At 42.7% G+C, this 25,043-nt stretch overlaps 1 protein-coding gene across 3 annotated transcripts in view; it reads left to right on the top strand.

The window, feature by feature from the left end:
• TMEM131L (transmembrane 131 like) overlaps nucleotides 1-25,043 on the top strand; it is a 191,424-nt gene that overhangs the window by 147,076 nt on the left and 19,305 nt on the right. For all 3 annotated transcript variants that reach the window (XM_049852639.1, XM_049852638.1, XM_049852640.1), the window contains exons 22-27: nucleotides 1,825-2,011; nucleotides 2,214-2,399; nucleotides 2,991-3,140; nucleotides 3,505-4,130; nucleotides 12,496-12,647; nucleotides 24,040-24,164. In XM_049852639.1, coding sequence (XP_049708596.1) covers nucleotides 1,825-2,011; nucleotides 2,214-2,399; nucleotides 2,991-3,140; nucleotides 3,505-4,130; nucleotides 12,496-12,647; nucleotides 24,040-24,164 — 1,426 coding nt within the window. The remainder of the gene's footprint in view (nucleotides 1-1,824; nucleotides 2,012-2,213; nucleotides 2,400-2,990; nucleotides 3,141-3,504; nucleotides 4,131-12,495; nucleotides 12,648-24,039; nucleotides 24,165-25,043) is intronic.

Genomic DNA, 25,043 nt, shown 5'->3' with positions numbered 1-25,043 from the left:
AATAACCTTAGCCCAATTTAAATAATAGATTGTAGAGAGGGGGGAAAAATGTGTAATTGCAAAATTACCAGCATAGTGTTAAATATTTAAGACAAATAGTATGAAGCAGCTAATTTGGTATCAGTTACCTAATCATAGAAAATCACATCAGAATGATGGTGGGAAGACTAAATGTGCTGACCAGTAGAATTTTTTCCAGTGATGGGGACCTTCCGTATCTTGTCCAGTCCAGTACTCCAGCCACATGCGGTTACTGAGCACTTGAGATGTAGCTGGTGTGACTGAGGAAGTGAATTTTTAAACTTAATTTTAATTAATTTAGATTCAAATAGCCACATGTATCTAGTGGCTACTGTGTCAGACAGTGGGGACTTAGAAATTTATATGAATGCCCCACTAGAAATTTTTAAGTCGTTCAGTCATTTAAATTAATGCCTTTACGTTATTGAAATTAGTGTCCAGAACTTCCTCAGGAACTAAAAAATTGCACAATGGATGGAAATTGTTTTTGGTAAATTCTATCTTGTTTTCATCTTACAATTTTTAACTTCATGAAAACAGTGAAAGCATTTTTGTGTAATACGTTCTGTACAAAGAAAGCTGGTTCGTGAAACTATTGGGTCGTTTGTAACACTACTTTAATGTCTGATTGGAATGATTTTTTTAGAAAATTTTTTTTTAGTTTTTTAGAAAACTGGTAAATGAGTAGATCAGCACTGATTTTGAAAAAATATTAGCCATTTTGCATTCAAAATTCTTCATCAGAGTATTCATCACATAAGAGTTGACCTTGAAAGATATAATTAAGAAGTAACTATAGAACAAGATAAAATATTAGTCCTTATTTAGAATAGATTTATAAGTTATGAAACAGAAATATTTCTAAATTCTCGTAACTCTTCTTTTTTTAAAAATCCCCAGCATGAAATGTGCTGTCATATATTTGCAAGGGTTTAATGACCTACTTCCTCTTAGTGTAATGGGTACTTGAACTGTGTTTCTAGTTGTAGTTGGGTGCTGGCGACCTGTTTTCGACTCAGTTATTGTTGGGTGACCCCCTGTGACAAAGTAGAACTGCCTCATAGGGTTTTTTTGTTTTGTCTGTAATCTTGATGGTCTTTCTCTCATGGAGCCACTGGGTGGGTTCGAGCCACCAACTGTTCGGTTAGCAGCCAAGCACTTACTATATTTTCCCACGAATGACATGCCCACGTAAATAACACACATACATAATACACGCAGTGCAGTCAGGAAAATAACACAGGAGGGGGTTGGGTAGTTGGTAAAAACGTACATCGCTCACTTTATTTGCATAAAAATGCAGTAACCATTTGTGCCACCAGGGCTCCTCAGTGTTTCCAGCAGCTGAGATGAGTTTACACAGAAAATATGAACTGGTCCCTGGTTGATCGTGAGGGCCATGCTTGGAAGCAAGCTGGCGGAGGCATAGAACACATGGTGGCTGTTCGTAAATGCAAACTATTTGGCTTTTGAGAATAATGAACATTAGCTTTTTAAAGTAAACGGCCAAAGAAGAGACTTAGATTACTTTTGATACTGAGGCAGAGCATTTAACTTGACTACTTAAGTATCTTTATTGTATTCTGGTTGTATAACAGAATCTACAAGAAATTAGATAGAAACCAGTAATACTTAGAGTTTGTTGATTTTCCTACTTCCGTAATGTGGATCATGGTTTGTTGATTTAATAAATGGAAATTTTAAAAATAAAATTTGCAGTTCCTATGGGTTGGAATTGACTCAATGGCAACAAGTTTGGCTTTTGGTTTTTATATACTAAATACTACTTTTTGTCCCCACTAGAACTGAAAGACAGCAAACAAATTTTATCTATTACAAGGAACTTTAAAGTTGAGAACATAGGACCTCTTCCTATAACTGTGTCCTCTCTGAAAATCAGTGGGTATAACTGCCAAGGTTATGGATTCGAAGTGCTCGATTGTCATCAGTTTTCCCTGGATCCAAACACATCCCGGGACATAAGCATCGTGTAAGTGTTGAGTCTCCGTTTTGTGATGCTTTTAACGACATAGGGGAGAAAAAGTCCTTTTTCCCTCGATAAGATGTTTTTAAGCTCTTTATGTATAAATAATTCATTTCGTAGAAAAGAATTTGCTGTCATGATGATGATTTTGTTCTGTGCCTAAAATGAAAACAAGTGAAGGTACATAAAGGGAATCCTTTGTTGCCAGGTTTACTCCAGACTTCACCTCCTCCTGGGTCATTCGCGAGCTGACTCTTGTAACTGCTGCAGACCTGGAATTCCACTTCACTCTCAACGTGACCCTCCCGCACCACCTGCTGCCTTTGTGTGCAGATGTGGTTCCAGGGCCCAGCTGGGAGGAGTCATTTTGGAGGCTCACGGTGTTGTTTGTCAGGTAACCCACCACTTTCTCCACCGTTGTCTCGCTGAGTAGAGAAGCCATCAGGCACATTGCATGAAAACGTAAATTGCTTGATGTAGTCAAAGCGTATGAGTTGAGTGGGATTTATATTGCTTTGAGAACCTGGACATCTGTGATGTAGGCAGAGGAGTAACTGGTAACTTCAAAATAATAGCAAACTGATTGTAAGAGACTCGGGTGACCTAGAAGTATAATAGACAGTTGTGGTCCGTAAATGCATGTTGACGATCAGGTGGGAGATACCAATGTTTCTCAAATAAGCGCAGTACGATGGTAGCTAGAAGACTAAAAGGAGCCTCTTACAATGATTTGATCCTGAAAACATTTTTCTAAATTGGATTGGAATGTCAAGCTTGTAAATGATACATTTTTAGAAAAATATATTTTTTTAAAAAAATTTTCAAGAAATATTGGAAATTATGATGTCACACATTATATGGAATTTTAATACCGTCTCTTTAGATGCTGTTCCTCAATCATGTTTACCACTCTTCTGTAATGAAATTAGTCTTTTTAATGCCAGTCAGACCAGGCAGTAATGAACCTCGTTGCTTTCTTCCTCAGTCTGTCCCTGTTGGGTGTGATTTTAATAGCCTTCCAACAAGCACAGTACATTCTTACGGAATTCATGAAAACAAGACAGAGGCAGAATTCTAGCTCGTCTTTACAGCAAAACAGCAGTCCGATGGATGTCATCAGCCCCCATTCTCACAAGTAAGGCTTCCTATAGTGTGGTTTTGTTGCTTTTCACCTTTGCTGTTACTCATTTCTGGTTTTAAGATTTTATTTTAAGGTAATATAAATTTTGATTCCTTATTTGTTTTCAGCAGATTTTCTTTCCAGCCTTTTATTGTGTGAACAGCTGTAACCTTTTTTTTTTTTGTTACAAGATAGTTTGCCTGTAAGGACTTAGTTTATTGTTGCCCCCAGTGGCAGAAAATTCATGAACAAGGAGGAAAGTTCGCAGTCCTTAATACACACAATACCAATTGCTGCCTCTTTCCATTGGTTTGGAAGCCGAGAAGTAAAATTTTATTTGTTTTACCATAATGCTGAATGTTTTTCTTCTTAAATTCAGAAGCAATTGCAAGAACTTTCTGGATGCTTATGGCCCCTCTGATAAAGGCAGGGGGAGAAACTGCCTTCCGGTAAACGCCCCTCAAAGCAGGATCCAGAATGCTGCAAAGAGGAGCCCAGCGACCTACGGCCATTCTCAGAAGAAGCACAAGTGCTCAGTGTATTACAGCAAACACAAAGCCAGCACAGCCCTCACCAGCAGTGCCAACACTACTACTGAGGAAAAGCAGCCTTCGACTCTGGGCAGCTCCCTGTCTGCTCTTAAAGAGGACGTTTGCCCTGATGTTATGGGGGAGAACTGGATAAACCTCAAATACGCAAATGACATCAATGTCAACCTGCAAAAGAATTTAACCCTTCCCAAAAACTTACTAAATAAAGAAGAAAACACACTGAAAAACACAATTGTTGTCAATAATACTTCTTCAGAATGTCACATGAAGGAGGAGGTACAGACATGTATGTTTCCTAAGGAAACGGACATTAAAACTTCAGAAACTACCGCTGAACACAAGGAGCGCGAGCTCTGTCCTCTGAAGGCCTCTAAGAAACTACCTGAAAATCATTTGGCGAGAAATTCACCTCAGTACCAGTCAGACTTGCCAGAAGTTTCCAGGAAAAATAACGGTAATCTTTTCACTCTCCCATTCTCCCCAACCTGTTTTTAATGGAGTTTGTTCTCACCTATGGCTTTGAGTTTTAGCTGCGGATGCTGCATGTTTTAATTTACTCAGGAGGCTTCAGCAGAGGTATAAATGTTGAAACACGATTTGTAAAATGAAGTTTAAGGCAAGGCACCAACTTCTTAGAATGTCGTGGCTCAGACGTTTGACTGTAATTTAGTACCTAAGTTTATAAGTACGAATATCATATTTTATTATTGGGAGGAGATGGACATTTTCTCCCTTATTGCTCTTTATTTTAGCTTTTCAGGGTCTTTGCCAAAATTAATCAGCCCGTGAAATGTCTCTGAACAAAACTTCACCAACTTTATTTAACAGATTCCACCGTTTTGTGTTCCTTGGCCCTGCTTTTTCCACTAGTTTTGTCCCTTGGTTAAAGGAAAACAGGTGTTCTCTTGTAAAGAAAATGCAAACAGAACTAGACTAGGAAGATGATCTAAGCTTAAACTGATCTCTTTGGCTTCCGGCCTGAGGACCTGTGCTTATTTTTCTGTCCATCCTGACCTTCCTAATATGCCTGTTTCTGTACCTGTTAAAGCCAGATTTTTGGTACTTTCTGATCTGGAAAAATTAGTTGCTATTAATCATATTTAAAACACCTGAATATAAATAACTCCCTTTTTCACTCCTTGATATGGTAGAGAGGTACAGAAGTGTTAATGTCTCCATTCAGTAAAAACCCAGACCGAACGGTAAATGTTCCGTAAAAGGACACTTCCAGTTTAGAAGGCGATTGAGTCCTGAGTGGAACGTGGTTTGGGAGCTGCATGCCATCCCTGATGCAGCGGGTTCCAGCCTGTCTGCAGTCTTTCCCTTGGCAGCCGTGGACTTGTGTCTGTGATGCTGACACTGTGCTTGTGTCTTCTACCCTGGCATGTAAGTATGCCTTCCGGGGTAATGCCATTTAACCAGGTCTTCACAGAAAGTCCCGGCGTACCTTGCCTGTGGGTATTTTAATGGTGGGGTGGTTGGGTGCCTACTGTTCTATTACCTTCCCATTCTGTATGACCCAAATAACCAAAAAAAAAAAAAAAAAATTGTGAAAGGGTGAAAATATGAAGCAAGTCCTACTGACCTTTTTGCTTATTTGTGAGTCTTTGGACCTGACTACGGTATTTGAGATGGGATGACCTGACATAGACTTAAAATTGTAGCTGTTTGAGGGGATCATCCCTCTAGAAATGCTTTTCCTGCTTTCCATTCTGTCCATCAGGTATCTGAATGAATGTGACTGTGAAATGCCCCACCTAGGGCACTGTGGGTGGACGGGCAGGGCTGTCTGCCGCGTCATAATACACTGACGTGGTTGAACTGTGAAATGCCCCACCTAGGGCACTGCCGGTGGACGGGCAGGGCTGTCTGCCGCGTCATAACACACTGACGTGGTTGAACTGTGAAATGCCCCACCCAGGGCACTGCAGGTAGACGGGCAGGGCTGTCTGCCGTGTCATAACACACTGACGTGGTTGAACTGTGAAATGCCCCACCCAGGGCACTGCGGGTAGACGGGCAGGGCTGTCTGCCGCATCATAACACACTGACGTGGTTGAACTGTGAAATGCCCCACCCAGGGCACTGCGGGTGGACAGGCAGGGCTGTCTGCCGCGTCATAACACACTGACGTGGTTGAACTGTGAAATGCCCCACCTAGGGCACTGCCGGTGGACGGGCAGGGCTGTCTGCCACGTCATAACACACTGACGTGGTTGAACTGTGAAATGCCCCACCTAGGGCACTGCGGGTAGACGGGCAGGGCTGTCTGCCACGTCATAATACACTGACGTGGTTGAACTGTGAAATGCCCCGCCTAGGGCACTGTGGGTGGACGGGCAGGACTGTCTGCCGCGTCATAACACACTGACGTGGTTGAACTGTGAAATGCCCCGCCTAGGGCACTGTGGGTGGACGGGCAGGGCTGTCTGCCACGTCATAACACACTGACGTGGTTGAACTGTGAAATGCCCCACCCAGGGCACTGCAGGTAGACGGGCCGGGCTGTCTGCCGCGTCATAACACACTGACGTGGTTGAACTGTGAAATGCCCCACCCAGGGCACTGCGGGAAGACGGGCAGGGCTGTCTGCCGCATCATAATACACTGACGTGGTTGAACTGTGAAACGCCCCACCAAGGGCACTGCGGGTGGACGGGCAGGGCTGTCTGCCACGTCATAACACACTGACGTGGTTGAACTGTGAAATGCCCCACCCAGGGCACTGCGGGTGGACGGGCAGGGCTGTCTGCCGCGTCATAACACACTGACGTGGTTGAACTGTGAAATGCCCCACCCAGGGCACTGCAGGTAGACGGGCAGGGCTGTCTGCCGCGTCATAACACACTGACGTGGTTGAACTGTGAAATGCCCCACCCAGGGCACTGCGGGTGGACGGGCAGGGCTGTCTGCCGCGTCATAACACACTGACGTGGTTGAACTGTGAAATGCCCCACCTAGGGCACTGCGGGTGGACGGGCAGGGCTGTCTGCCACGTCATAACACACTGACGTGGTTGAACTGTGAAATGCCCCACCCAGGGCACTGCGGGTGGACGGGCAGGGCTGTCTGCCACGTCATAACACACTGACGTGGTTGACCTGCCGTGACGTGGGTTAGAAAAGGAGGCCCAGGGTGGGTCAGTCAGAGAGTTTGAATTTGTGCTTTTCGCTCCTGTCCGCTGTTGCTTTTACTTGCCGTAGAGCTGGCCAAACTCATGGTGACCCCACGCACAGTGAAACAAGACGCTGGCTGCTCAGTCCTGTGCTGTCCCCGTCACTGGCCTGTCCAGTACTTGATGTTCAATGCCAACAGCTGAGGCAGGATTACCACATAATAGCACTTCAGCCAGCGTGATTGACTTTTAATAAGGGAGTCCAATTATTATTTATTTTTTTGCCTCTACCATTGTAGATGGTAAACCTGCCCAGAATCTTTCCTTTCTGTGCAGATTACTAATATGCTTATAATGATTTAAATAGAAACAAATATTTGGAATAAGAATGTTCCATTGTGGAGGTTTTTTTCTTTTTTGCTAATTTTTTGACTGGATCAGCAGTGTGTTAAATGGTACTGGAGTGATTGTTGACCAGATCTTAAGAAACTGATGAAAGGACTTTGGCTTTCACCGTATTCAGACCAACAAATTCAAAGGTGCTAATTCACAGTCCTGTATTTTTCTACAGAATTAGTATGTCAGCAGGAGATGCCCTGACAGGGCACTCCATTCGTTGACCTATAAACCTACTCCTCACTTACCGACTGTCTCATTACCTGACCTTTTGCATTAACAACAATAGTAAATCTATTGACTCTTTTGCACGTTAACAAGGAGCCCAGGTGAGAGGGGCAAGCAGAGGAGCGCAAGGTTTGTGAGAGGGAGTGAGGCCACATGGGCTGCAGGTGGTTCGTATTACCTGGGGCAGGTGGCACGCGGGAGCTGGGCCGGGGCTCGTAAGTCTTTCCTCAGAAGAGGCTTCTTTGCCACCTCCGCAGCCTCTGCTGGGCCCAGGCGGGTGGGCCTCACCTGCCTGCAGGCCCAGGAGCTGCCCACTGCCAGGGCCCGTCCCTGGGGCCAGTGGATTGGGAAGGTGGAGAGGCTCAGCTCAGGCCTGCCTGGAGCCTGGCCAAGTGATGGTGGGCCCCTGCTGCTCCGGAGGCAGAGGGCAACCCCTGACCGCCACCCTACACCCCCAGACTCCTCGGCCTTTGCAGTGGTGGGGAAGGCATGGTGGTGGGACAGGGGGGCCTGCTGCACCACACACGTCCAGAGATGCTTGGGGGGTGCCTGGTCACGAAGGACACAGGTGCCAAAGACAGAGTGCAGCCAGACTCTCTTATAAGGTAGATTTTAGCATAATGGCCTTGTCTTTGGAACCTAATGGTGCCAATAAGTGAGGAGTGGGGATATTTTCTTCTGTTTTATGGTCACGGCACTATTCTAGGAAATCGTTAAATATGTTAGTTTTTTTTTTTTTTTAATGTGCTCGCCATCAATTTATAATTTAAAATTTTTACATAATTAAAGATTTTTAAAATGCAGGAATAAACATAAGGACTGAGGATCTAGGGGAAGATAATTGTAGTTTGAAGGTAGGATTTGGGCTTTTTTAGTAATATTAAGAGTTTTAGTGTTCTTTTGTCAAATTTTGAAGGAAATCACAGCACAAATTGGCAGATGGTGGACAAGCATTACTGGCAGGGAACCATACTATGTAAAAATGCTCAAGAGTGAGAAATCTATATGCAGGGACCTTCTAAGTTGTCCCTTTCAACTTGAAGCCTTAGTCCTTTTTTATTTTAAAAAGTAATTTGTTTGTGAAAAGGTTGTCAGTTCTGTTCTAAGATCCTTTCTAGAACCTGAAGAAAACAGCTTCAGCCATGCAAGCTGAACTTAGCTAACCTGAAGGTTGGTCATGTTACTTCCTGTGTGGCCCAACACAGTCGGAAACTTCCAGTTAGTATGTTTGCCATGTTTTGCAGTTTCTCCCCAAGCGTACAAATGTTCTTTGGAAACCAGTCCAGTGATAAGATGGCCTTTGGGAAAGGAGGGGAGGGGAGTTCTGCCTCCTAAAAGTGTCTTAAGTGACTCCTAACCTGTCAGAGCTCGGGAGGCCCCTGAAGTGCGGTGCTTCTGTTCTGAGGCATCTTTTCTGGGTGTAACTTTATTATTGCGAGACAAGAAAATGTTCCAGTGTGTGTATTAACGCCCTGACTACTACTCACTGCTGGTGTTGTCGAGAAACAGAATATTTTCTGAATAACAGAAAATGCGTCCCATCCTTTGGCTGCCTTCCCCCCTCCCCCCACCCCGCCCCCGGCCTCCTCCTGAGAAGCCTGTGGTAAACCATAAATTAAAATTGCCAATAGAAATGAAGTCTGTTGACAGACTCTTCAGTGCCCTATTTTCCCACACTTGTGTTTTGGCATCACCCTGCCAAACAACTGTGAAACAGCTAGATTTCTCAAATGTTCAGGGCATGCTTCAGAGTCTTTTGATCGTTCGACAAGAGTGGGGCTTTATGGGTAATGTAAGTGATCTTTGGTAGTATAACGGCTCTTAAAATGTTTATTACTATTATTTTTAATTGCGCAATCAAAATAACATAGGTTTAGGATTATGGCTAAAGGTGGACTGCTGACCTCAGCACTGCCGAAGAGGAATAGCTAGCAGATTGTTTCATTGCTTTCTGCTTTTTGTTAAATAAAAAAAAAAAAGTGAAGGATAATTGTCTTTATAATGTAATAATACTCTAAGCCTCGCAATTAAGAGTACATGAAAGTGTTCACTGAATTAGGTACCTCTAACATTTCTGAAAACAGTATTTGCAGAAATACAAAAAATATTTTCATTTACTTATAGATTCAGATAGCTGTTTACTCAAAATAATACCATATGGTTGGGTTTGATAAAGCTTTAATGTGATTCTGATGAGTTCACTTGCTTCCTGTTTTTACATTTGTTTTCGATCTTAATGGCACAGACGCTCTTACTGTGAGGTAAACGTGAGAACATTACATAACACTCTAAGCCTGCCTAATAGGATAACACGGATTGGTACCCTTTTAAGATGAAGCATGTACTCACAGTATTCCCCAATTCTTAAACATTTTCATGTTAGAATTTCTCAAAGAATCAATGGAAAACTTGTTATTAACGTTCATGTTATTCTTTGTCCTGATTCTTGGACCCATGAAGGACATTACTTATTTTCTAAGAGTCTATACTACTTTTTTGGGTGGTTTAGTATTAGATATTAAGCTTGGATCCTTAAAAAATTTTAATTTATGTATATGACTAAATACTTACAGTGCTTATTCTTGGCATGAAGAAAACTTAAGGAAATCATTTTCTCTTGAATTAGGACTCTAGGAATTGGCATAGGAGGATATTTGTATTCTGTCTCATACTTAAGGCTCCCAGGATCCAAAAAGATATTTTTATTTATGATTCCTTTTTATGTTATGTGTCCAGTCTCCTTTGTTCTTGGCTATTTCCTTTACTCATTCATAGTGTTGGATATTTTGCTTTATGGACGTCTAATAGCCAATTTGTGTTGTAGAAGGAATTAAATTTCAAAGTGCAAAAGAATGGTTTTTAATTTTGACGTGTGAGACGGAGTAATGATAATTCTGTAGGGCTGCTGTTTGGTGCATATGTTCAGAAATGTACAAGTTTGAAGGGGATCTGAAAGCTGTATCCCAGCTGCTCTCTAACAAAAAAAGAAAAAAAATTCCACTGCCATCAAGTTGATTCCGACTCATAGTGACCATGTAGGGTTTCCAAGGCTGTAAATCTCTGCAGAAGCAGACTGTTACATCTTTCTCCCATGGAGAGTCGCTGGTGGTTTTGAACTGCCGACCTTTCGATTAGGAGTCAAGCACTATAACTACTGTACCACCAGGGGTCCTTTTAATACCAGTAAACCAGCTGCCATCAAGTAGATTCTGACTCATGGCGACTCCCTGTGTGTTAGAGTAGAACTGTGCGACATAGGGTTTTCAGTAGCTGGTATTTCAGAAGTAGATCACCGGGCCTTCACTTTCGAGGTGCCTCTGGGTGGACTTGAACCTCCAGCCTTTCAGTTGGCAGCTGAGTGCGTTAACCGTTTGTACCACCCAGGGACTTTCCACTCTCTAACTAAAAAAAACTAGGTACATCTAAACCATCCAGGCAGATGGTTGACTGTCCTATGAGGACAGAAAGTCCTGAGAGCTTCCCTAAATGCCTTGATTCAGATTCTTCACAAGCTCAATCTTTGAAGTTTTTTCCAGTTATTAAAGGAAGTGTTTCGTAATGATCAGGTTTGCCTCTGAATAAGACTTTGGCCATTTTGTTCATTAAAACATCCCAAGCTGTTTATTTTATGTAAGCAACTTTAGCCAAAAGGTTAGTTTTCTAATTTCATTGTGTTGTGATATTTGGAGAACACACTCTTAAATTGGAGCCCTGGTCGTGGAGTGGTTGAGAGCTGTGGCTGCTAGCCAAAAGGTCGGCAGTTTGAATCCACCAGCCTCTCCTTGGAAACCCTATGGGGCATTTCTACTCTGTCCTAATGGATGGATCACTATGAGTTGGAATTGACTTGATGGCAATGGGTTTGGCTTGGTTTTGGAACCTTAAATTAATTTTGAGATAGGGCCTCTTTTTCTGAAAGTATAAGACCTAATATGCCATGATTGTGGTTAAACCCTAAAAACCTGTAAAAAAAAAAAAATTAAAAGGTGTGTACCATTTGCTTGCCCAGTACTTTTGTAACACCTGTTAACAGGAGTTATTGTAAGAAATTGTGTATCTTGCTTTGAGTTTAATTTATAGCTTCAGAAATCAAAATCAGAGGGGACTTTATTGTTCCTTTCATTTTGTGAGTGAGAGACTTGCCTTCCCCAAATCCCATAGCAGGGCTGTGTTGGAGCCCTGGATTTGGCGCTACGGTAGTGGGTGGCGTCTGATCTGGCCTTCGTTCCACCAGAGCCTGCGGCCTGCTCTGCTACAAAAAACGTGCGCCGTGGTAATCTAAATATTATCAGATTTCAAAGCTATTGTTAGGGAGTCTTGGTTAAGGAAGAAAAAGGAAAAGGTATTGAAATACTTTCTGTTTCAAGTTAAAGCACTGAGACTAGTTATTGTGGGGTTGAAGTTGATTAGACTTTATTGTGAGGTAAGGGACAGACGAAGAAATACACTTACGAATGGAATCACTCTAAAGGTAATGGAAAAAACGTGTTTTCAGACGAGGCCCCCCTACCCATACCCACTATTGCCAACGATTCATCTGCCAGTAATTCTTGAGAAGGCGGGCATCGTTCACCGGGGATAGAGTGGGTACTTGCTGTGAGGGAAGGGCTTTTCCTGTGTCCTCTGGTGGCGACGCTTTTTACGTCTCTACCAGTTCTGGTTATGTCTTTATAATAGTCTAGTCGATTCGAGGGCACTGGGTGGGGCGGGGGTTAGTGGCATAGGCAGGGGAGGTGGTGCCGTTTTTATTTTATACATATGGGAACCTGAGATTCAGGCAGCTTTAAGAACTTACTTTGATCACAAAACTAATTAGTGTGATCATAAAACCAATTAGTGACTGAGTCACCACCAGAAGACAAATCTTCACCAACCGCCCCGCCTTGTTCTTGACCTCTTTTAAAGGTTGTTTGTAGAATTCTTAAGTGCATTTTTCCTGTAAACAATACACTTTTAGGGCATTGTAGAGGTCAGAAACATCCGTAAGCCTAAATATCATGAAAGCAAAGTGTTACTTACGTGATGTGGGGACAAAATGGAAATAATTAGCTGGAAATTAAATTGTTTTTGTTTATTCAAGGGAGTAACCAGCAAGCGCCTGTCAAGAATGAAGGAGACAGTTGTGAAACTTTGAAAAAGCAGGGTGACACAAAGCTTCCCCCAGAGAAGAAGAGTCACAAAGCATCTAAGGAAGACGTATGTCCTGAGAAACAGGACGTGCCTCCTGCTGAGGTCTGTGTTCGTTTTGTTTCTTACCTCTTAAAAAGAATAAAACCCATTTTAGGGTGCAGATATCTGTGGAATAACAGTAGGTGTGTTTCATCCCTCTCCAAGAGCACAGTTAGCATGCATTTGAATCCATATTGATGTGTTTGTTCAGAAAAAGTTTTATTTTCTAACTCTTCAGGAGATACTTAAATAACTCTTAGTGAAACCAGGTGGCCTTTACTCTCAAGAGAAGCTGTTCTTAAGCCAGTGGGTTAACCCCTGCGTAAGGATGGAAGACAAGAGCCAAGTCACGGGTCCTGTCTCTCCATTGGATACCCAGCACCTATTTTTAAGGGCATACTCTTGCTAAGTTGGAAGAATAAGCCAAAATCCACAGGAGAGGGATGTCTTTCTAGCAGCGTGAGTGGACCCTAGTACAGGAATTTTAACAGAATCCCAGAAGAGAGAGCAGGGTCCAACTCCCTCAGCAAAGGTTGCACGCTGTCCTGGCTAGGTCTTCTCCTTCCCACCAATGCCCTTAGGTTACTGAAAGTATCTGGAAAGCAGAACCTAGCCCTGAAGCCATAGCTCATAGTGAAAAACAAACAGGTCCTAGGTAAAGGTGGGAAAGGTGATTATGAGAAGATACCTATTTTTTTTTTTTTTTTTTGATAATACAGAGCAATCTGTATTAGCAGAAGCCCAGTGGCAAAAAATAGCAGTCCAGTCATGGAAATATACTATAGTAAGAATGAATGAATAGAGCATGCAAAAGAGAAATGAAGATCCAAATAGACGAAAACTATCTAAGACCCTAAGAAAACTCTATACTTCACACTATAGAATATGAATTCAATAGAACAAGAGCTTTCAAAGACAATTAATACACTAGGATGAGACTGAAAGAGTTATTATAGAGCTAAGGAAATAAATGAAGAACCAAATGACATGGCATATACAATGGCCAGAAACTGAACTATTGATATGAAGGAAGACCTAAAGCACTCAGAGAGAAGATGATAGTTATGGAGACAGAGAAAGACAGTCCAGCATAAGGATAATGACTGCCTGGATAAAAGCCCAACAAATAGATCAGGAAAGTATTCGGAAATGTAACGGAAGAAAATTTTCCTGGTATAAGAAAAGAATTGAACTTGTAGATCAAAAGGGTATACTGTGTACACCAGGAAAAACTGAGCTATAATAGTGGATATAGACACATCCTGATTAAAGTATCGAACCTAAAGTATAAAGAATTATGTAGTCAGAGGCAGGAAAATCAAGAAACACAAACTTAAGCTGGCCCCGGGACTTCTCCATAAGAATGTTTAAGGCCAGAAGACAGTGGAGCAGTATTTTTGAGGGCATGAGAATATGAACAAAGAATGTACTCAGCCAAGCTGACTGTCAGGTGTAGAGGCAACAGGCAGACGCCCTTAAACAGGGATGAACTCATGAGCACGTTTTGAAAAAAAATCACATTGATGAAATTTAGCTAACCAAGACAGAAATAAAAATAAAGATTCTAGATTGAAGAAGCCATGTTAAAAGGTATATTGGTAAGCTTTCAATTCATATTATATCTGGAACTAAGACTATAACCAATGGGTAATGATACCAGCTCTCTCCTGACAGCATGTACTTATTACAGCTTTACAAAGTAAAAAAAATATATATAAACTGCAAAAATGGAAACAGGATGGAGAGTTAGGTGAAAGGAATAAGTTATAGTTTTATCTTTCCTGTTAGAGAGGCAGTACTTTGTAAAATTAAAACGTATAGTTAAAAGGGTGAAAAATTTTGGAAATATTTTTTACAGTCTTTTTCTTAACCTAAGAGAGATCCTTAAGTAATATATCGTGTTGAGAAGAAACAGTTATTTGAAAGTTAACAATTCCTTTGATTCCACTGCAGTGTTTTTTCTTATGTTAAATTCACATAAAATAGAGTTTAAACATTTTTATTTAAAAAATCATTTGTGGTCCCAGTGTTACAAATGATTTCCATCTGTCTGCCCTGCCATCTCTGTGTATATATAGAGATACTATTCAGAAACAAGGTTTGCCAAATAATCAGCTGGAAACCCTGGTTATTTCTGAGTGGTGGGATTTTTGTTGATTTATTTTTCCCTTCTTTATACTGCTGTTTTGCCTAAATGTTACAACAAACATGAATTTTTCATTTTAATAAAATGGAAGTAGTCCAAAGTAAGTATATCACAGACATTCCATACTGGGAATTTGCAGTCTGCTGACAGGGACAAGGTATTTCTGTGTAATCAAGCACCAAGATTAATGTACATAGAGGGGATTTCAGAGGTTGAAAAGCATCTTAGGCTGTAGTGGCCATGGAAAGCCCCCAGAGGAGCTGGAATGTGCAGGTGGAATGTGGAAAGGCAGAGATGAGAATGTGGGCAGCAAGCTGCACTGAGCCCCGGGGTGGAGGAACCATCATGGCGTAACTGGGAGCCATTAGGAGATCATCTGATAGAGAAGCAGCTTCCTGTTGGGGAGTCAGACAGAGGAAGAGCCTTGAATACTAATGAAAGTTTAGACTTTATTCCCTAGATCTCAACTGGAAAAACACAAAGGGTGAAATAGGTGAGCAGAAGCAGTAGGAACTGGTTGCCTTTACAGAGACCTGAAGAATGCTTGCCTGCTAAGAAGTTCAGAATCACATTTTTAAAAGCACATTTGCTCAAACAGAAAGTCTTTTAGGGGGATTCACCCTGAGGGTTTCCAGTTTGGGGGACCCTGCTACAAATACCAGAGAGCTATTGAAGGTTTCTGAACTGGGGGTGTTTGGAGCGTGGCTACCAAATTAAAAACAACATATAGGTTGTTGTCTTTTGAAGGTAAGAACAGAATCTTTCCAGTTCAGTTTCACAAAGACTAGTGGAATGACTGTTGCGTGCGTAGAACAGTATGCGTAATTGTTTAGTAAATGCTTGAATGCATGTGTCAGTAATGCAGTTTTGAAAGCTCAGTTTGAGTGTTTTGGAGACTGGAGTGGACGGGAAGGAAACAGAGCTCTCTTCTAACAAGGAGGCCGTTGCTCTGGTCTGAGACAGGATGTAATGAAGACCTGTATTCAGGCAGGAGCAGGAGTAAAGGGTAGGAAGAATAGATGAGAAACACTTTAGAAGAAAAATCCTGACCTCTGAGTGTCTGACTGCATAAAGGAGAGGAGTCGTCTTTTCCTACATAGCCATCTGCAGACAATAACTCTAGGGTTCCAAGCCTGGGTGACTAGAAAGACAGGGAATTCTGGTTCATTTTTATATTTGTTGAAGCAATGTTGTGTGGTAGTTACCAGCATGGGCTTCCTGGGTTCGAAATCATCTCTTTGCTGCCCAGCTGCATAACATTGGGCAAGTTACTTAATATCGTCATTTCTTCTTTTGTAAAATGGGGATAGTAATAGTGTACCTACCTCATAGGGTTGTGAAGATTAAATGAGTAAGTACTTACAATAGCACCACTTACTTACCAAGTACTGGCAAATAGTAAGTACCAAAGAATGGTAAGTGTGGTTTTGATCATTATCAGTGGGAGTGGTAGCTGGACTTTGAAGCGAGAGACGGTGGTGGGGAGTGGGAGAGACGGAGCCAGAGCCTTCGTGACAAGTCAGGGCTGGAGATTGAGCTTTGGGGTTATCCCTGGGGGGATTAGGATTGAAGAGTCACAGGGAGTTCTCCGAGGTATGTCCAGAGTTTGGGCCTTGGGCAGTGTTGGAGTTATGGTTGTGGGGAAGGTGCGGTGGTAGCAGATTTATAAAGAGCTGGGTTAAAAGATGAAGCTAGGGTACACTTTTAGAAGCAAAAATAGTTACTGAATTTGGGGTAGGAGGGAATGAGTGAAGTTAGCAGTTGAACCTCATGTCCATGGGTTTTTTCTTTGTTTTGTTCTATTTTTTGTTTGGCGGGGGGAGGTAAAATATATAACAAATACACAACACTTAAACCATTTTTAAGTGTACAGTTCAGTGGCATTAATTACATTCACTGCGTTGTGCTACCATGACTGTGTGTTTCCAAAAGTTTTTTATCACCCCAGACAGGGACTCAGTGCCTCTTCAGCAGTAATTCCGTTCCCTCCTCCTCCCAGCCTCTTTGCAGTCCCAGCTGCCATCCGGTCATCTCCAGCTCGTGGTGGCCTCATGTGTGTCAGAGTAGAACTGTGCACTATGGTGTTCCCATGGCTGGTTTTTCAGAAGCAGATTCCCAGGCCTTTCTTTTGAGTTACCTCTGGGTGGACTCAGACTACCAACCTTTTTGGTTAGCAGCCAAGTGCTTTAACCATTTGGTGTGTTCCCAGCCCCTAGAGGGGCTGATAAACTTTGATCTCTGTATTTGCCTGTCTAGAAGAATCTCCTATCCTTTCGATAAGAGCTTTGGTGTATTACATATTGCCCTGTGATGAGCTAGAAACCCTTGCCAGAATCCACCGACTCTGCAAGCCCCACACACGTGTGCTGGGAGAAGGAGCCAAAGATACCCAAGGTCGGAGGGCTACAAGGTGGAGGTGGCCCTGAGGGGCAGCACGTCCCAGTGCTGTTGCTGGCACCCATCTACTGCCTGTGTGGGCTCCATTCTCCTGTATGAACTCTGCCCCCACCTCGAAGCCTTCCCGGACTCCCCACATCAGACTCAGCCCTTTCCATGCCTGCCCTTGGTTACAGCAGTTTTTTGTACGTCTTCACCAGGAGATCCTTGAGGGCATGTACTGTCTTTTATCGTTCTATTCCTGGAGTCCAGGAATTCCTCACACTCAGGTCCAGTGATTATTTTCTAAATAAAGGAGCGGCTGGTGGGAGGCAAGAAGGACAGCAGTCAGGCCCCTTGATGTCCATTGAGCAGTTAGAGCAGATAGACCTTGACCTCCCTCTCCTGTTCGGTGCTGGGAGCCTGTCCAGGGTAGACATCTGCACCTAACAGTAGACCAGGTAGACCTTGACCTCCCTCTCCTGTCCTGTGCTGTGAGCCTGTACAGGGCAGACATCTGTCTGCACCTAATGGTAGACTGGATAGACCTTGACCTCCCTCTCCTGTCCTGTGTTGTAAGCCTGTACAGGGCAGACATCTGCACCTAATGGTAGACCAGGTAGACCTTGACCTCCCTCTCCTGTCCTGTGCTGTGAGCCTGTACAGGCCAGACATCTGCACCTAACAGTAGACCAGGTAGACCTTGACCTCCCTCTCCTGTCCTGTGCTATGAGCCTGTACAGGCCAGACATCTATCTGCACCTAATGGTAGACTGGATAGACCTTGACGTCCCTCTCCTGTCCTGTGCTATGAGCCTGTACAGGCCAGACATCTGTCTGCACCTAATGGTAGACTGGATAGACCTTGACCTCCCTCTCCTGTCCTGTGTTGTAAGCCTGTACAGGGCAGACATCTGCACCTAATGGTAGACCAGGTAGACCTTGACCTCCCTCTCCTGTCCTGTGCTGTGAGCCTGTACAGAGCAGACATCTGCACCTAACAGTAGACCAGGTAGACCTTGACCTCCCTCTCCTGTCCTGTGCTGTGAGCCTGTACAGGGCAGATATCTGCACCTAACAGTAGACCGGGTAGACCTTGACCTCCCTCTCCTGTCCTATGCTGTGAGCCCGCGTAGGGCAGACACCTGCACCTAACAGGATGGGTGCGAGTCCAAGGAACTTGGGGGACTCAGGCTGTACTTTGTGGCTTGAGAGTGTCCTTGTCCCCAACCAGGGTGCATTTTAAGGTGTAGGTTTGGGGGCTGTCACTTTTTCGGGTTCTGTCACTTACTTCTGTTTTGTAGTACTGCCCTTTAACATCCCAGGAGTGTGCTGCCCATGGCATCATTAGTTTGGAGCAAACCATCCCAGTAAACACATTCCCAAGTGCAGTGCTCAGTGTTTGCTTTTCTTGCAGATTCTTAGGGCCTAGCTATGTAGCCTAGAAAAGTGTCTAAATCTGTCTTGAGTGCAAGGGCAACATTCCTCTAGATTTACTGGTAAGGAACGTCGAAGCCCAGGTCTGGAAGCCACAGACGATTAAACCCAGCCGTGGCTGTTTGTTTTCTCTTGAGCAAAATTTTTTTTTTTCTTAGCAAAGTAATACATGATTATTATAGGAACATACAGAATTAAGGGAAAAGATCTATCCAAAATGAACCACTTTTAACATTTTGTTATATTTTCTTCTATGCAAAAAATTTCTTAAATTGAAATCATTGTGTGTATATATAGCTTTGTTGTAATACTGAATTTTCTCACATTGTTAAAAATTATTGGGGAACTTCGCTTTTCAATAATTACATACCATTCCATCATTGCACTACGCCATAATTTAAGCCATTCCTCTGCAGTTGGATACTAAGGTTGTTTCCAACTTTTTGCTTTTATAAATAACTGTGATGAACAGTCTTGTTCTTAAGTCTGGCCTGTATACCTGATTATGTCCTTGTTACAGATTTCTGGAAATAGAACGCAAGGCTATAACTGCTTTAAGGCTTCTCATGCGTGCTGCCAAGTTGCTTTCCAGAAAGGTGCAGGATATGAGAAAGCTAGCTCTACTCTCCTCTCACCAGCAGCAAGTGTTGTGTGCAAAATCGTGGTCACTGTGTCATCGTTGTTGCTGTTAGGTGCCGTCAAACTGGTTTTGACTCATAGCAACCCCATGCGACAGAGTAGAACTACCCCATAGCGTTTTCTGGGCTGTAATCTTTATGGAAGCAGATCACCAAGTTTTTCTCCCGTGGAGCTGCCGAGTGGGTTTGAACCACCAACCTTTTGGTTAGCAGCCAAATGCTTAACCACTGTGCCACCAGGCTCCTTTCATATTCAGTACGATAGGTAAGAAGCAGTCTTTTGTATTTTGGTTTGCATCTCCTACTAGGGAAAGGTGATCATTTCCCTTCAATTCATTTGCTGTGTAAGTCTCAAAAACATAAAGTAAAACTCATCCAACCAAAATCCTACCACTTAAAAAAGTTCTGTAGGTTACGAAGTAAACGTCCAACCCAGTCCATTTCCGCTGCTCCGAGCCAGACACTGTCAACAGCACCGTGCTTTCCCAGCTCTTCCTAGTGTTTGCAGACCTGAACAGACAGAGAAACACATCTGTGCTTTTGGAACCAAAATGGACTGACGAGATACGAGCTGGTCTGTGATCTGCCTTTCTTAAAAATGTATTTTATTAGGAAATATTTTGGATGAGCTCTTCTTGTTCTTTGGCCTTTTATATTTAGTGGTCTTTCTGATTTTCTGTCAAAACACTTTCTCTATGTAAAGGCACTAACTCTTTATCAGATATTGTGTATCAGATTTTTTTCTTGGTTTGTCCTTCCTTATTTTTGTTTTTACTTATGTTCTGTGGCTCTAAGAATGCAGTCAGCCTGTAATTTCTTCTTTTGCTTGTATTAAAGTTTAGGACATCCTTCTTTACCGTGTAGTCAGTTGCATCATCCTGTCTGTCGGGGAGATCAGAGGATCTGACTAGCTCACATAAATAAGTAAAAAGTAAGGGTGATGACCACTAACTCTTACATAGGCTGCTTACTCTGTGCCAATCCTGTGAGAAAACATACCAGTAAACTGAGGCACAGAGAGGCTAAGTAACTTGCCTAAGGTTTCATAGTAAGCGAGGAGTGAGATTCAAACCAGATAATTTTTCCTCGGAGTCCCTAAGTGGTGAAGATGGTTAAAGCGCTCAGTTGCTGACTGAAAGGTTGGAGGTTTGAGTCCACCTGGGGGCCCCTCTGGAGAAAGGCCTGGCATTCTACTTCCAAAGAATTAGCCACTGAAAACCCTGTGGAACACAGTTCTCCTCTGACACAGACAGGGTGTCCATGAATTGGGATCAAAGTAGACTCAATGGCAATTGTAAAAAGTGTGGCCCCAGCCACCTCTAATCTTCTTCTCTGCGTGTGAAAGAGTTTTTCTATTGTGCTTTAGATGAAGGTTTACCAAACAAATTAGTTCTCATTGAAAAATTAATACACATACTGTTTTGTGACATCGGTTGCCAACCCACGATGTGTCACGCTGTCCATTTATTAACGTCAGGTTCCCCATTTCCATTCGTCTAGCTTTCCTGTCCCCTTCTGCCTTCTCCTGCTTGACCCTGGGCTGGTGTGTCCATTGAGTTGTGTGTACATGGTTGAACTATGTGTGTTATTGCTTGTTTTATGTGCCTGTCTAATCTTTGGCTGAAGCGCGAACCTCAGGAGTGACTTTGGTACTGAGTTAAAAGGGTGTTTAAGGGCCATACAGCCCCACCAGACTTACTGGTCTGACAAAGACTGCAGAAGCCACCTGTAATCTTAATTGTGGCTTTTCATGGTCTCCCTTACAGTGGTCATTAGTCCTGCCTTCCTCTGGGTGAGACCCCTCTGTACCAGACAGCAAAGAGAGAGCTCGCCCCCTACTTGTCCTCGCATTTATTAAGTCTGTTGCTATGGCTTTCGTTCCTCCCTTCTGTTCCCTCACTGCCTCTGCCATCTTGTCTTTGGATTCCACCTCCAACCCCCTGTCAAGGAGAGCCTTCTAGGCGCCTGCCAAATTTCTCTTCACTGCCCATGGCTTTAGACGTCACTCCTCCAAAGCCTGCCTCAAAGAAAAAGAACATCCATTCGTTTCTGTTCCTCATTATGTCTTTTTTTTTTGCTGGCTTGTCTGTCCCTCTGCCTGTCACTGTTTTCCTCTCATGTGGACCCTCTTGTTGGTCAGTTCACTCTCACACCTCTGAGAGCAGCTTTTTGAGCACTGTCCTTTTCTCCCTAACACTCATATAGGAGGTGATGCTTCTAACCAGCAGATCCCATCGCTCGGCAGTCCTAGATCCAGTGAGCTTCTTGCCTGCCCGTGATGACACCTCTAACTAGATGGGTTTGAGAAAGGCAGCTAAGTGTCAGACTGGGTGCTGGCCAGCTCACCCCTTCTCTGACTTTGGAGACTGAGCCTCTATTCGTAGATGACCCTGGGAGGACAGAAAGGCGGAAATACTTGCTGTGTTGAAAGCCTTTCTTCGCCCTTGAGTGGAGAGGATGGACCAAAGGAGGTGATTTATTCACAGAAAACTTTTTTTTTCCCAACAGTTGGAAATACACAAAGGAACAATACATGAATAAAGATAGTATTTATCTAATGGTTAACATTGAATCATGCCTGTAAATCTTTTCATATGTGTGTTTAGCATCAAACTTAAGCAATTAGCATAAAGTCCTGTTGGATAGGGCTTTGTGTGTTTAATCTGTCATGTTTTCAAAATATCCTAAGACTCAGAAAAAAAGTGAAGACATACTCATTAGGGAAGAAATTAGAAAAAAATCCCATAATCCCATCACATATACAGTTGAATTTTTTGTTTCCAGTGTTTGTTTGTTTTGGCAAGCATATTACTTTAATAGGGACACAAGGTTTTTGATATCCTAGACACGTAACAAGGCGTCCTGCTGGCGCAGTGGTTAAGCACTTGACTGCTAACCAGAAGATCAGCAGTCTGAACCTACCAGCTGTTCCGTGGGAGGAAGAAGTGGCAGTCGGCTTCTGTAAAGATTACAGCCTTGGAAACCCTACGGGGTAATTCTACTCTGTCCTTTAGGGTCGTTATGAGTCGGAGTTGACTCATCGGCAACGACACACACACACAGATATAACATGTAGGCATCTAAAACCTTTTATTTTTCCTCTTCAAAGTCATTCTGTTGAGTGTATATTAGAGCCTCATGGATTCCTACTCTCATTTCTGGACCAACCTTCTGAAAAAGAGTTAGTCAAAAATGAGCTCATCTTTGCCCTGCACAAAATGTGTAACCTGAGGTTCAGTAAGTCCCTGGGTGGTGCAAACAATTAAGTGCTCGACTGCTAGCTGAAAGTTTGTGGGTTGAACCCATCCAGAAGAGCCTAGGAAGAAAGGCCTGGTGACCTGTTTCCAAAAGGTCACAGCCTTAAAAACCCTGTGGAGCAGTTCTACTTTGCACATGAGTCAGAATTGACTTGATGGCAACTGACAACAACAGCAAGGTTCACTAGGAGGAGGACTCCTTAGACTAGGGGATGTGCTTCTGTGTGTCACTGGAGGAGGCATCCACCTGCTGAAAGGACCTCACACATGGAGGAGATGGGCTTTTCAAGCCATAGGGTCTCGGCTGAGCCTCCACCACCTCCCACCTGCAGATAAGGCTTCTGCTTCTGGGAGCAGAATGGTGGAAGGAAGAGAAAGAACAAGTATTAGAAGACCTTGAAGACTTGAGCTCTTTTTTTTAATCGTAAAATACGGATAACGTGTTTGCCAGTTCAACATTTATTCTGCGTACAATTCACGGACGCCAGTTACATCAGTCATGTTGTCTGCAACCATTACCAGTACCCGTTGCCAAATTTTTCATCACCATAAACAGAAACTCAGTGCTTCCTAAACAATGAGCTGTTTTAAATTTTTGATTTTAAAATTTTGAGTTGTTACCTTATTTTTCTTTAGTGGTATTTCATGTAAGTTGCACGAACCAGATGAACAGGTGAAGGTTGGAGGATTTACTGCTGCTAAAGTTAACAGCAGGTTGACCCCCTTGAGCCTGTGAACAATAGGCCATGCCCAATACTTAAAATAGGAAAAAGTCCCCAAAATTATGTATGTAATTTTTATATGTATACATCCAAAAAAACCAAACCAAGTGTCATCAAGTTGATTCTGACTCATAGCGACCCTATAGGACAGAATAGAGCTGCCCCATAGGGTTGCCAAGGAGTGCCTGGTAGATTCAAACTGGCACCCTTTAGGTTAGCAGCTGAGCTCGTAACCACTGTGCCACCAGGGCTCCATATATGTACATATATATGGTAATGTATAATTTACACATGTATGTAATTTATATGTAACTCATGCTGAATTAAGTTTTTCAGAGCCACATTTAAAAAAAAATCAAGCATATTCTTATTTACCCCAAAATTACTTAAACTAGTTTAAAGTATTCTGTGAAGATTTGGTTGTTCTCCTCAAGGTCATCCATAAACAAATAAAAACAAATATACATATTATTCCTAAATTGGGTTTTTACCTGATTTTTCTTAAGTAGATTTCATGTGAGTTGCACAAGCCAAATTTACTGGCGAAGGCTGCAGGATTTATTGCTGCTGAATTTAACAGCAAGTTGACCGTAAATTGCTAGCAGATGTTTTTCCTTTTTAGCCCCCTAGGAACTTTAAAGGCAACCTTTTTTTTTTTTTTACCCCTTCTCTTTTTGCAGAGATGAGGGAGGAGATATAGAAAAGGAGGGAAATGAAAACAAACTAGAGATTGAGAAACATACGTCTCAGTTTTCACCAGTACTGGCAAGTTCTGACTTCACATGGAGCTGGTCTTCAAAAGTTCAAAAAAAAACCAGAGAGGCTTTTATTTATGTTTAGTCAGTTTAAACCACTAAAAGATTTCTTTTTCCTCTTTAGCAAGAAGATCCTTATAGGAAGAAGAAGCTTCAGGAGAAAAAGGAAGGAATTTTACAAAATTTAAATTGGAGTAAAAATCGAACATGTAGAAAAAACAAGAAAAGGGGTGTTGCTCAGGTCTCAAGGTATGTAATACTTACAATCCCTTTAAAAGGTGATGTTCTTCACTTTCTTAATTTTGGAGTTAACTCTTTTAATCTTATTTCTTTCGTGTTGGTGTGCAGACAATATGAAATTGTAGATGTTTGTATTTTGAGATGAAAGTATATTCTTAAAATGAATACCTTTTCTTAATTATGTTTTTTATTTTGTTAAATACTTTAGCATGAAGATTTTTGGGTTTTTTTTTTTTTTTTTGGTCTTTGTAAAATGCTAAAAACTATAAAAGGCTTTAGGGAAAAAGCATAAGGCGTCACTCCACACCAAGACTTCCATTCTGCTGGTAAAGTGCAGATGTGTCTGTAACTGGTCTCTCTGGCCGGGGGAGCAGGTGCTAAGGAAAACGCCTGGGCACAGGCAGGCGTTCTATCCTCAGCTCGGCCCCCAACCCGTCTGGGCAGTCTGGAGCAATAGTAATAGTCACCACGTACGTAACCCGCAGCTTAGTCCTGAAGAAGGTAGGTTCTTAGAGCTGTAGAAATTGAGGCTCCTAGATAGTAATGATTTGCTTAAAGCCACAGAGTTTGTGAGGGGCAGAGCCACAGAGTTTGTGAGGGGCAGAGCCACAGTGGGAACCCAGGCAGTTGATACTCTCCTTTGGACTTGAGACAATCTTTCTGAGCCTCCATTTTCTTCTCGGTAAAGTGAAGGAGCTGGACAGTGTTCGTGTGAGAATCCCTTATTGCCAGGGTTAAAAAAGGATTCTTTTGAGTCACATTTTATATAAATTTCTCACTTGGGGGTTTTTCTGACCAGGTCAGTAGCGTGTACATTCTGACTGCACATCAACCCGGGTGGTGTCATGTCTGAGTTTTAATTTCTTATGTCACACTTGTGACTCCCCC

The sequence above is a fragment of the Elephas maximus genome, chromosome 13 (assembly GCF_024166365.1).
Source record: "Elephas maximus indicus isolate mEleMax1 chromosome 13, mEleMax1 primary haplotype, whole genome shotgun sequence".
Lineage (NCBI taxonomy): Eukaryota > Metazoa > Chordata > Mammalia > Proboscidea > Elephantidae > Elephas > Elephas maximus.
This window is presented reverse-complemented; position numbering and strand designations above follow the sequence as displayed.